We start from the raw sequence: 13,956 nt of genomic DNA, 5'->3' as shown, positions 1-13,956 counted from the left end.
TTAATGAAACTTATTAAGAATATTGCAGATTTGAAAAGTATGTTCAGTTTTTATGATTACTTTTATTTTAGTATTAATTATTCTTCAGTACTGTTGAGCTTGGTGTACCGTTGTTTTGTGCTTCCTTTCTTGCTTAGATTTATAGGAGGTATTCAAAAAATAATTTATATTCTAGTTGTATTGTAGTTTAGGAGAATAATATTGGTTGCCTCCTCTTTACAGACAGTCATTAATATTGAAATCATCACTTTGGAAGCTAGATGATTGTGGAAAGGACACATAGTTATCAATAGGCGAATTGAAGTCCTTTTTAAAAATTCTGTCCCATTACTTTCTTTGGATATTATTTATTTATTATATTTTTTTTATACCACCCTTCTCCCGAAGGACTCAGGGTGGTGTACAGGGCAATAAATACGAAAACAGGATACAAAAGTTAAAAGCGATTAAATAAATGCCCAAGGTTAAAACAATAATTAAAATGTATTAAAACCCCAACCCTAACCCATCAGATCAGGTCAGACTGCTCAAATAGATACGTTTTTAGATCGCGCCGGAAGGAGCAAAGGTCGGGGGCCGTCCAGAGCTCAACCGGCAAGCGGTTCCATAGGTCTGGCGCGCCCACAGAGAACGCTCTCCCTCTGGGGGACACCAATCGACATTCTTTGATCGGAGGCACCCTGAGGAGGCCCTCTCTGTGGGAGCGCACTGGACGGGGGGAAGTTGACGCCGGCCGCACGTGTTGCCGTAGGTAATCCGGTTAGCTTGGTATTATGGTCAGATATGGGGAAAAAACTCTAATGATTGCTTAAAAACTCTGTGACTACAGATCTTGGAGTTAACTGAAAAATACTGTAGAGAACGAGACATTCCTTTCCCACAAATAATTTTTAATAAAGAAGATGAAGAAAGTCCTAAGGAATGTTATATGTTTATGGATGCTGAGAACCCAAAGGCTCCCATAGTCCTTCACTTCCCTCTGGTTAATGATACATTCCGTAAATATAAAATGCCAGGTATGAATTCTTTAAATTTTTAATGTATCTTGCTATCAATTACAGTAAAATTCTGGATTGGTTGAATATTTTGAAGTTACACCCTGATATTGTAACAAATTTGTTGTACAAAACATCAAAAGCTGTTTATTTGGATGAACTGGAATAAACGGGAATAGAAGATGATCATGGAAGCGTCTTTGGACAATGCTGTCTCCCTCAGTTAAGAAATGGAGATGAACACCGCCCCCTAGAGTCGGACATGACATAATTTGCCTTTTTAAATTAATTAATGAGATGTTCCAAAATAACATTTTCCAAACTTTAGCGTTCTATTGATATTGCACTACAGCCCCCCATGATCCCATCTTCCCTGTGGCATGCTGATTGGAAATAAAATTGTAGTTCAATATTTGGGGTACTGAGGTGATGAAAGGCTGTTGTAAAAGCAGCAATATTTGCACATTATACAGAATTTATCCCATGTGCCTTTTAACATTGTGAACAAATTTGTTTTATAAAGCAGAAACACGTATGGGAGACAGGGAAATTACTTCCTGACAAAGAATGATGTTAAGAGATTTTTCACAGGGGTGTTTTATAAATGAGGTGTACTTGTATTGTGCTTTTATCAGGCACATCATTGTCTTGTTCCACTTGGAGTAAACATGGTTGTGCATTGAGGTATAGATCTACGTAAGCACTGATAATAGCCACCTCTCAGAGAAAAGCTAATATTTAAGGCTCACAGAATATATGTTCTTCCCTCCACTATTTACAGGAATAGAACGTGAATCAGAAGAGGATAAGACTTTTGCTGATTTTCAAATTGAAGGAAAAGATTCACCATACAGGACATTTAATTTTACCTACACAGCTGATGAATTTGACAGACTTGTACAATTGAATTGCTATAATGTCCTTAATAACATGGATGCTATTTTGAAAGCATTACGACTAGGTTTAAGCAAACGAAAGGAAAAAGCAGGATCCAAGTGCTTCCTTGAAAACTTATTATGAAGGAATTTCAGTATTTTATGGAAGATTTAAGAAGGCTTAACAAACTTATAAAATACCCTTTTATGGAGATTACAGATTTATTTATTCCACTGGTGTAAGGGGTCCTTATATATATTTAAGAAAATCCAGAGACATACTATGTCAGTTGCAGCTGGGTAGATGTACAGTATATTATTCAGCCATAGTTTATTTTAAAGTCTCCTAGAATATTTCTTTACTCATGTGATCTATAGAGTTTTATTTTCTAATGAATTGGTAGTTAAACTCTAATGAAAAAGTTTCTAGTTTCCTGAACTTCCCATGATCAAAATGTGAAGAAAACTAGATGCTGAATTAAATTTATTTTTGATTTTATACATGAAATGGGTTCTTCCAAAAGATATTCTTCCCCTCCTACCAAGATGACAAGGACAGTCTCCTAGCTGAACTTTGCAGCTTATGTTTTTTAATTAAGAAAAGAGTAGAATTTTATTTTGATTTATTTATCTCAGAAATTATTACTTTCAAGGAATTAATTTGGTATTAAGCTTTATTTACAAAAAATTAGCTCTCAGTGCCCACTCTTACACAGGCAGACATCTCCCGAGACAATGATATGACATAGGGCGGGGGAGAAGAAAAATTTGCAGTCTAAATCTGAACAAACCAACCTAAATGATTTGATTCCAGAACAGGACTGTGTGCCAGTAAGGACAAAGAGAAAATGGATTGGCAAGACCAAATTTGGAAAACATGAAGGCTATGCTGAAGATTGCATGGATTTCTGTTATTTTTCCTGTGGGGGGGAAAAGTAATTCTTTAGTAGGAAAAAGAAAAAAAAATGTTATTTGAATTACATACATTACTCTTTATTATATATTTTGTTTAAGGCAGTTTTAATGGTTAGCAAATTCTGTGTAACTCTGAACAATCAAATTATGGTTGTGATTTGTGGTGATGTTATTTGTGTTGGATTAAGGAGTACAATTAGTACTCTTTGAAGACTGAAATCATTAAAGAAGCATTCATCCTATCAAATGTAACTTTACAGATGGTTAGTTTAAGCAATTCATTGATTCTTAAGCCATTGGGAGAGAAATCTTAACACTTTTCTTGAAATCACAGGAATTGATGATTTTGCTTTTTATAAGAAGCCTTAATTCATGTTTTCCACAATGATTTACTCATTTTGTTACAAAAACAGTACTTTTTCTACATAATAAAATTATTTTTTTATGTGCCAATTGTAGTTGTGAACATTTGATGAAGTTGAATTTTCATTCAATGGATTTATGTCAGAGTTGTACAGTTCTGAAGCCTTAATCCCGCAAGTGGTTTGAGGGCAATGTGTTAAATACTTCTGGAGTGTGATTATGTGAATTATATTTAATTTTAATTAAATGTAAATCAGATTTTGTTTGGGTTCCACCCAATACATTTTGGAATATGGCTCCTAGCAAACCAATCAAACCCAAGTGAAGTTTTTTTTCACTCAGAAAAAACTGAGCATCCTTGATTTATTCCAACTGCAGCTTTTAATGCTTGTATTAATCTTTGTCAATAACGGACATTACTGTTCAGATATGCTGGCCTGCGACCCTGTGAGATTTGGCAGCTGAGGCTGGGAGCAAATACCTTTCTACAGTAGTCAATCAGTGATTTGACTTGGTGAATCTTAAATTGGAGCAAGCAGAGAGTCAGCACAAAAAAACAACAACAAAAATTGTAAAATCAAGTTTAATTACTAATACTGGGGAGCGGGGGAGACACTTTTTACACCATTAAGCTAAACATTTCTTCATCCATTCACAAGTTAGCAGAAAACTATAGCAGCATGAATTCACTGCTTGTGTTGCCAGTTCTGTCCTGCCTATATTGTTTTTATTCTAATACAGCCCTGCCTCTTGCCTGCTACCTAAGTCTGTTCCATGCTCCAGGGACTTGTAATTCAAGATCCAGTTTCCCTTCAGTCAGGAGGAACATGGCCTGTATTGAATCTCACTGCCCAGTGACCTGTGAGTGAATTTAATAGGTGTGGCAACTCCTAACAACAAGAGAACAACAGCAAAATAATATGTTCTCAGATGCCATCATATGTTTTACTTGCTCCAGCCCACTGCTTTGCTTTCTGGGGTGTGAATTAATTCATTTTTATACATTTAAATATTCATACTGTCTTTTGGTCTTTATGCAGTTTTATTTATACAGTTCTTTGTTGCTTACCCTTTTCAACAAAAGATACAAATTGATTTACTGTCAGAAGACTTCGTCAAGTCCCAGCCTTTCCCACCTCTTGCAGAGTACGGATACCTGTCTTCATTGGATGGAGTAGGTAAAAAGCTGAGTGGGAAAGGTGTTCCCATAGAAACTCTGGCACCCATTCATTCAGGGCTTTAAAAGTGATTAGATTGCTTTATGGTAATAACTGTCATAAAATGTTTTATAATATTTGCCAAATTTCAATTCTAAGCAAGTCATGAGTCACAGATTTTGAACACGTTCCATAAGGGTAGCCCATTTGAGGTACTTGGTTCAAAATATTTTGCTCTATGATAGATTGTTTTGCCCAATTAAAGATTACAAGAATCAGTGTATTAATAATATATAGTTTATCAGCATCTTGAATTAGACTGGGAATCGGAGTCTATCAATGCAGGAACTTCATTATGTAACACTGCTGAATCTGTTAATTCTAGTTAACAGACAACCTTGCATTTTGGGCTTATTTAAGTTCCAAGTCATCTTCAAGGGGAGTCCCCACGGAAAGTAATTACTGTCAGTTTTGCGAAGTAATCCAGACAGGCAGCTTGCCCAGATGAACTAATTCTATTTTATTGTAAAGTTGTATTAACAAAATCTGAAAATACATTTCCCCCCCCATCACCTTTCTACCCAAGAGACTAGGGAGGAACTTTTATGAAACATTTGCCAAGCTGACATTCCGGCTAGTGTTAATCTGCCTTTTATCTGAGGTTCCCATGGCTCTGGCTCTTTCGTCTGTCTCCCAAGTTCATTCCTACATATCTTTACAATTACTGTATAGTGGTGTGTACAGGAGGGGTCAAGGGCAGGAATTCCTGTTGCCAGGGCATCTCAGGTAAAAAAGGCTGCAATTATTGCATCAACTGGAGCTGGAAAAGCCTCTTGGCCATGGCTTCCACCTGCTGTTTTTGTAAGGGTTTAAGTGAGAGTGGAATCCCATCCAGAGACAAAGTTAGAACCAGGATCAGGTCAGACTGATTATTTTAATGACAAAGAATTAAAATGTCTTGTATTTAATGGGATTTAATGTGAGCTTGTTTCAATCAACCCAGGTTATTCCTGTTCAGTGATCTGGGCCAGGACTTTCACAGTGTCCCCAATCCAGCCCTGTGGTGAAATTATATACCAGGCTATTATCAGCATAAGAACTTCTAACTGGAGTAACAAGATCAGCTAGAAGTGTCTCATATTCCAACTCTTGCTGGTAGTCCAGAAGGATATTATGGTGGATAGCACTGAAAGCCACGAAGAGGTCTAATTATATTGTAAGGGCCTTAAGGCATTTCATTAGGCACCTTAAACCATTTAATAGTAAACATCTATTCTAAAATTACAAAGAGAAATACCATATTAAATACTAGCCTCAAAAAGCACTCCAATCATAAGATAAAAGTTGAGAGTGACAGTTATGGTGACAGTGGGAACCAAATAATTTTGAGTGGAATGTAGTTTTACAGAGAGCACCAATAATGCTGCACTTGCCTTCCAGGAACAGAGCAGTGTCAGGCTCCTTCACTGGCATTACAGTGCAGAAGAAAAGATGTTAAGCAGAGTTACTCATGGTGCAATTTCAATCCAAATCTGATATGAGGATTGCATTTAGCTGCAGTTAATTGGAATATATGAAGGTTTCATACCACCTTGGGTGGGCCTGTCAGAGAGCACTGATTGAAAGTAAGTGGCGCATAGCAGATCCTGGGGAGTATTGGGCCTACCCCATTCTTCACAATGCGAGGTGGTCTTTTGGAATGGCACTGGTGGCATGAGGGCTGAAGCCAAGGCTGGGCCTTTAGTTCAGGCCCAGCCTAATAAATGCCACTGTTCAGGATTACCCAGATGATGGTGGTGGGTGAATAGAGAATTAGTGGTGGGATAATAATAACAATAACAATAACAATAACAATAACAATAACAATAATAATAATAATAATAATAATAATAATAATAATAATAATAATAAAAATGTTGGAAGGGACCTTGAAGGTCATCCAGTCCAACCTCCTGCTCAGGCAGGAAACCCTATACCATTTCAGACAAATATCTGTCCCGTCTCTTCTTAAAAACTTCCAATGTTGGAACATTCACAGCTTCTGAAGGTAGGTTTTTCCACTGATCAATTGTTCTAACTTCAAGTTGGGGCATGAAAACTAATTTGGGGCAGGAATAATTTCCACAGAATATTCATTCATTCATTCATTCATTCATTCCAATTTCTATAACCGCCCTGATGGGCTGGCTGCCAAAACAAAGCAAGGTTATGGCATACACATGAAAAGAGACTGGGAAGCCTGTAATTGGGGAGTTTGTCTGGCAAGAACAAAGAATGCTTATTCACAGTAAACATGCACGTGTAAAACTTGTAACAAATCTGGGTAGTTAGAAACCTGATAACAGTAACAAAGAGTCAGGCATCTTGCAGACCTCAGCTAAAAGTTAGGAATAGAGATGGCCTGGAGCAAATAGAATGCGTATTAGATAACTCCTGAAGCATTCATTAGCCAAGGCTTAGGAACAGGGAGGGCTACAGACCAATAGAATAATTGTTAGATCATTATTAAAATGTATGTTAGATATTTCGTACATATCCCACTTTATCCTGCCTTTTGCTCTAGTGAAAATGAATAAGGCTTCCTTAATTCTGTGGTTTAAGGTTAAATGTCAATAAATATTGTAATTACAAATATGACCAGTAGAGGACAACCAACAAATAGTATTTATTTTTTAATATAGAAAATGGCAACATTCATTGTTACAATCTACTACTTGATCTAGTGTAAAGATCCCTGGGTTCATCAAAAAAGTTCATCTCATTTTAATTTATTTTGAGTTGGTTTTTAGGAAACAAAAAAGAACAAAATGCAATTTTGCAGAAATAATATACCACAGTTCTTAAAGCTATATAATAGTAACAGGACATATAATTAATACATTTTATTTTGGATTCCCAATAGTCCAATTGAATAAAGGTGATGCATATGATTATTATTCCAAATAGTCCAGGAAGGAGAATTTGTAGCATATGAAGATATCCAAAATTTGGTACTAGTGAAAAGGTATTAATAATAATGGTATAATTCAAGATTTAAAAACTGAAATCCCCATCCTTAAGTGACAATTTCATCTTTTTAAAAGATATTTTTGGAACTGAAGAATCTATAGGAATCTATGAAAGGGTATACTGAATTATTAGGATCATGACTGGGAAAGAAAGAGTTACATTCTTCCTCTTACTGTAATGCAGTAGAAATTGTCTTATAACTATAACCTAGCTTTAATACTTCCTGATTGGTCTGTATTTTTACAATTGGGATAACAACAATAACAAGTTGTAGTTTCAAGGTCTTAAAATTGAACAATATTTGCTCTATACACAGGGCCACCAATGCAGGGACCACAGAATTACTTTGCAAACAGTTCAACCATTTTATAATAAATCACTTTTACGACCAAATCAGTTTCATATGGGAATGGCAATCTGGTCTGGGAAGCAACAAATTATGAGGGCACCTACAGGATAGGAAAAGTGGGGCAAATGACCACATGTGCTTGATGATTTCATCACTGAAAGGCAGTGACCAATATAGTTAGATCAGATATAATGATATAGGTATACAATTGTTATATTTGCATGATGACAATTTCCCCTCATAAAGTCTTTTAGGTTACATTGCAATTTGTTATGGATGATTTACCAAAGAGTTGGCTACACACAGTGATTTGGTTGACTTTGCCTATGTGGTCCTTTGAAGCTTATCCAAATTATTAAGAGTAGGATATGTTTATTATTTATGCTTTTCATAACCATAGCCAATGTTCCATTATTCCATTGACATTTGAACAATGGCAGTTAGAATTTCTCGTAAAGGTAGTATTCTATTAGAACTATCTATTGAAAATCCCTTTCACTTTCAGTTAAGGAACTGAGCCAGCCCAGTTCCAACACATCTCTCTTAAGGTCTGTTGTTTTGCTTTGTGGTCTAAACCAGGTTTACCCAATAAGAAGTGTACTAACAATACTGATATTGTAAGGAAACTATTCATGATAAACAATTCGAATAGTGGTTTTTATTCAACTCAGTTTTTGTGATTGCAAAGTATTCTCTCTCTTCAAACCAGGATTGTTGGTTTTTTTGCTGATGCCTGTCTCCCACTTATTGTAAACCTGCATGCCAAAGCCCAGACTGCAGGAACTCCTTTTGAATTTAATGGGGATAGAACTGAGTAGGAGAAACAGGAACCTTCCATTGTAAAAGTAGATTGTTTTCCATTACTACAGAAGCACACTCAGTTATGAGGCTCCTCATTTGAACAATGACTATAGTAAGCTCCATTAGAAATTTTTGTGAATGGTCAAGTCACTGTTGGAAGTCATGGGAAAATTCAGTTTATCTTAACGAAAGTGACTCATTGAATAAAATACTTGAAACCAGCTAGTGCAGCTCTGAAAAGTCTGAGAGTCCAACAGAATTTCAAACTGGTGGTTCTCAAATTTTAATTCTGTCTGTACCAAATCTTTTTAATTTCAGAACTATAGTAAGAAGATTCCACAAGAAACTAGTCTATCTCCATGAAAAAGTCTGGCTTAACCTATCAGAAATAGATATTAAAGTGGCCCTGTGTCCACATTAATTGGTATTCTACAATTTAATTGTATCTTAGCTTAATTTTGATTTCTGGCTTGCTGTGGAATATATATTATAGTTTTATCTTCTTATGTATCCTATTTTTATAAGCAAAAATATAGCCTTTGCTCCAAAACACAGCCATTAAGAGTTTGATCTTAATATACATGTAATTTATATACTTTTAAAAATTGTAATAGTGAGTTTACTTATGTTGAATATAAAGGCATGTGAAAAGATTCAGTTAGATATATTTCAGTCTATTTGTTCAATAATAACACACACACTTCTTGTGAACAGAATGTCACCGATTCCTTCCTTTTCGCAGTTTTCAGTTCCCTTCCACTGAATGATCATATTGATTGAAAAAAGGGTCTGTTGGATTATTGATTGAGTCACATGATACCAACACAAGGAAGTTGTGCATCTGGCTGGGAGAAGGAATGGCCCAAACAGCAACGTCATATGAACATGACTAACATGTCTTACTTTCTAGTTTTCTCCTATTCCTCTTAAATAGGACTACAGTACTAGATTAAGTTTTTAGTTTTTTGCACATGCTTGCACACTGATTGTGGTTTATTTACACATGAGAAACAAGCCTGCTCCTCAAGGCACTCTTGAAAATAAATGTACTTTTCTAATATCTGAATCAGTTCTAATTTTAATTCTTGAAGGATGACTAGCAACATGCTCTGCACATATATTTTAAATATCATAACTCATACCATGCAGGAAATTCACAGGTTTTCCTTCCCTCCTTGATACCAATAGTTATTAATTGTAGCAGGAAATAATGGGTGGAATGTTTTGAGACAGGTGAGGCTCTAAATCTGTAAGAGAAATATAAGTAACTTGGAGATTTCTCTGTACCAGTATATTTACAATAGAGAAATATGTGTGCATTGTGACATTGTTTTGCACTATACTTTTGTAGTTTAAGTCTGCTGTTACTGTTTCAATTTGGAGACTAAAACTGATTTTTTTCTTCTTTCAGAATTACAACAGTTATTTCCTGTTGATATAGAAAATAGCTTATATGGAGTAAATTGTGTCCTAATTTAAAAAGACAGTCTTTAGTCATTCTCTGACTAAAGAATGTAGGATTAAACTGGCATTTTCGGGTTCAGAACACAAATATTTCACTCAAGTCCTTAAAGCAAAGCTACAGATCTCTGTAGGTCATTTTCATAATTACTGTGTTTTTATTTTTAGAGAGGCAGGAGTAAGAGCAAGCTGCATAAGGTAACTTAAATGATGGGATAGGACATAATGAGATAGCTACTGTTTGGTGGCATCAAAAGCCTTTGTGTTTTCACTGTGTTTTTACCACAGGCTCAGCATGCTCCTCATCCTGGTCTCTTGTTGATGTTGCTTTCAGCAATGCTCGGCAGGCTATCGACTCGAATGCTGCCACTTCTGGCTGTTAACATTATCAAGAAAAAAGACATGGAAGTATGTGAATATAAATGTACTTAATATCCTTAATAAATCCTTAGGCAAGTATTGACTTAGACAAAATAATATGTTTCCTATTATAATAAGCAGATAACTAAACGCATCTCTAGAATCAAGAGTTCGATGGGGTCATGTGACTCATCTCAGCCAACTCCTTATTCGATGCAAGAATCCAAATTTATTCTTTCATGACAGATAGATATTCATATTTTCTTGAACACAACCAGTGAAGTGGAGCTCACTATCTCCAATTCCACGGCCAGATTACCCTTAAAGAGCTTAAAGAGCCCTGGTGCCGCTGTGGTTAGAATGTAGTACTGCAAGCTAACTAACTACTCACTCCAGGTGTTCGATTCTGACTGACTCAGGGTTGAGTCAGCCTTTCATCCTTCTGAAGTCAGTAAAATGAAGACCCAGATTATTGGGGGCAGTATGCTGAGAGAGGGCTGTAAGCCCTGTGTAGCAGTATATAAGTCTAAGTGCTGTTGTGCTGCTAACTGCTTTTTTTACATCTTCATTGTAGCATTTACAGCAGGGCTAGCTCTTAGCTGACCTTGGTTGATCTAAGAAACTTAGAATGGTTGGGTCTAGTTAGTGGCTGGATAGAAAATCCCAATGGTGCAGTTAGAAAACCATTTCTATTTTGTTAACAACCCTACAAATGACATTTCTCTGACCAAATGCTAAACTTTACTATAATATTACTACTGTACTATTCATACCTAATGAAATTAAGGATCTTCAATGATCTGTTCCAGTATTTTTAACATTATAAAATAATGAATTTAATTAGTTTAAAGTACCTAGGAATAGACCCAGATGTATTTCAGATATTTTGAACTAGCACTCTCACAGTTCTTTGCCATTGGCCTTGATGATGGGGATCAGGTCAGAGTTATCTGGAGGATATCAGATTGTCTACTCTATACCTTCTTTACACAATACTGTAACCAGCAGTGCTTTTTTTCTAAAAAAAGTGCTGGAACTCTCATCTTGGCGGGTGCAGGAGGTGGGGGTGAGTCGGGTGGGGCGGTGCTGCTATGGTCACGGGTGCGAGGGGTTTTGGCGGCAGGCTCCCCCTGGGGCCAGAGCCGGCACAGCTGGTGCTGTGGGAGCAGCAGGGCCTGCTCTATATGGTGGGGCTATGCGGGGCGGGCAGTGGAGGCAGTGCAGGCCAGGCGATGCAGGGCGGCCACTTATGCACACAGGGCAAGGCAACAGTGGGGCAGGTCCAGCACCAGGTAGGCCACCAGCCTGGCTGACATGGGTGAGCACAAGGATGGAGTGCACATGGACTCCGTAGAACCCACCTTCCACTCCTTGTCCTCTCTTACTTACCTAGTTGAGATGGTGTAGTTGGGCAGCAGAGAGGGATGCAAAGTTCCTGCCTACTTGCTTTCACTAGCTGGTGCAACGTTTGCTAGCCAGGTCTTTTGGTGCGCTCAGCAGCAATTCCTATTGGCTTTCGAAAGCCAATAGGCTTTTGAAAGCCAATAGAGGGAGTAGCATAGCTTGTGGAAAAGCTTTTTTTTTGTGTGCAAAAAAAGGTGCCGGAACGCCATTCTGAGTGTTCTATGAGAAAAAAAGCCCTGCTTTTATGTTTTAATCTTATGATTTTAAATATATATATATTTTTCTATTGTAAATTGCCCCAATATGTAGTTCCCATATTCAAAAAAGGGAAAAAAATAGATCCAGGAAACTACAGACCTATCAGCCTGACCTCAATACCTGGGAAGATTCTGGAAAAGATAATCAAACAACAAATCAGCGAACACCTTGATGCAAACAAAGTTATCACTAAAAGCCAACATGGGTTTGTCAAAAACAGAACATGCCAGACAAATCTTATTGCATTCTTTGACCAAGTGACAAAACTAGTGGACCAGAGGAATGCTGTAGATATAATTTACTTGGACTTCAGTAAGGCATTTGATAAAGTAGATCACAACCTACTACTTGATAAGATAGAAAAATGTGGGTTAGATAGCATCACCACCAGATGGATTTGTAGCTGGCTGACAGGCCGTACTCAGCGTGTGGTCCTCAATGGAACTGCATCTTTCAAGGTTGACTCAGCCTTCCATCCTTCCGAGGTAGGTAAAATGAGGACCCAGATTGTTGGGGGCAATTCAGCTGACTTTGTAATAATGCCGCTTGGGGTGTGTGTGAAAGCCCTAATAAGCAGGCATATACATAGAATGAAGGCTACTGCTAAGCTTGTAAGCCGCCCTGAGTCTTCGGAGAAGGGCGGGATATAAATGGAATAAAAAAAAATAAATAAAAATAAAAATCTACATGGAAGGAAGTGTGTAGTGGGGTGCCCCAGGGCTCTGTTCTGGGCCCAGTGCTCTTCAACATCTTCATCAACGATTTGGATGAGGGGATAGATGGGGAACTCATCAAATTTGCAGATGACACCAAGCTGGCAGGAATAGCCAATACTCCAGAAGATAGGCTTAAGATACAGGAATATATGGACAGACTTGAACACTGGGCGCTATCTAACAAAATGAAATTCAGTTGTGAAAAAAGTAAGGTTCTACATTTAGGCAGGAAAAATCAAATGCACAGGTATAGTATAGGTGGTACCTTGCTCAATAGTAGTAACTGTGAGAGAGATCTCAGAGTCCTAGTGGACAATCACTTAAATATGAACCAGCAGTGTGATGCAGCTGCCAAAAAAGCCAACACAGTGCTAGGCTGCATTAACAGAGGGATAGAATCAAGATCACGTGAAGTACTAATACCACTTTACAATGCCACACCTGGAATAAGGCCACACCTGGAATACTGCATCCAGTTTTGGTTACCACGATGTAAAAAAGATGTCGAGATTCTAGAAAGAGTACAGAGAAGAGCAACAAAGATGATTGGGGGACTGGAGACTAAAACATATAGGGAATGGTTGCTGGAATTGGGTATGTGTAGTTTAATGAAGAGAAGGGTGAGGGATGTCATGATAGCAGTGTTCCAATATCTCAGGGGCTGCCACAAAGAAGAGGGAGTCAAGCTATTCTCCAAAGCACCTGAAAGCTGGACAAGAAGCAATAGATGGAAACTAGTCAAGGAGAGAAGCAACCTAGAACTAAGGAGAAACTTCCTGACAGTTAGAACAATTAACCAGTGGAACAACCTGCCTCCAGAAGTGGTGAATGCTCCAACACTGGAAGTTTTTAAGAAGAGACTGGCCAGCCATTTGTCTGAAATGGTATAGGTTTTCCTGCCTGAGCAGGGGGTTGGACTAGATGACGTCCAAGGTCCCTTCCAACTTATTATTATTATTATTAAACCTCGCCATGTGGATTGCATACAAATATTATATAATTGGTAAATAAAGGTAGAACATACGTTAAATATACATCAAATGATTATATGCTTCCCTACAAAGTCAATTCTTGCTCAATGACAGACTTGGAAAGGCAAGAGGAAAATCTAGAAGAGATCTGTGCAACTTGTAGAAGGGAAAGGCCCACACTGATAAATTAAAAATCTTTGTGGTCTGCAAAGGAATGCTGGTGGGCTAATCAATGATTTGGTGACTAGAGGAGCATCTACAGTGTTGGAGCTTGTGGTCATGGTAAGCCATGGAGGCACTAGGCAACATGACTTTCAGGGCA

The 13,956-nt window shown here is 37.5% G+C and overlaps 2 protein-coding genes across 2 annotated transcripts in view; both read left to right on the top strand.

Annotated features, from left to right (window-relative positions):
* LOC310631703 (cytosolic phospholipase A2 zeta-like) overlaps positions 1-3,232 on the top strand; it is a gene marked incomplete at its 5' end in the record, with an annotated part of 29,832 nt that extends 26,600 nt beyond the window's left edge. Inside the window, 2 exons of the mRNA XM_083348370.1 lie at positions 830-1,016; positions 1,777-3,232. Coding sequence (XP_083204496.1) covers positions 830-1,016; positions 1,777-2,015 — 426 coding nt within the window. The 3' untranslated portion in view covers positions 2,016-3,232. The remainder of the gene's footprint in view (positions 1-829; positions 1,017-1,776) is intronic.
* Positions 3,233-10,246: 7,014 nt separating this feature from the next.
* The window catches only part of LOC310636164 (cytosolic phospholipase A2 zeta-like), a gene marked incomplete at its 5' end in the record, with an annotated part of 36,499 nt that continues 32,789 nt past the window's right edge, over positions 10,247-13,956 (top strand). Inside the window, one exon of the mRNA XM_083355718.1 lies at positions 10,247-10,333. Coding sequence (XP_083211844.1) covers positions 10,247-10,333 — 87 coding nt within the window. The remainder of the gene's footprint in view (positions 10,334-13,956) is intronic.

This window comes from Vipera ursinii, assembly GCF_947247035.1.
Source record: "Vipera ursinii genome assembly, chromosome: 1".
Classification (NCBI taxonomy): domain Eukaryota; kingdom Metazoa; phylum Chordata; class Lepidosauria; order Squamata; family Viperidae; genus Vipera; species Vipera ursinii.
This window is presented reverse-complemented; position numbering and strand designations above follow the sequence as displayed.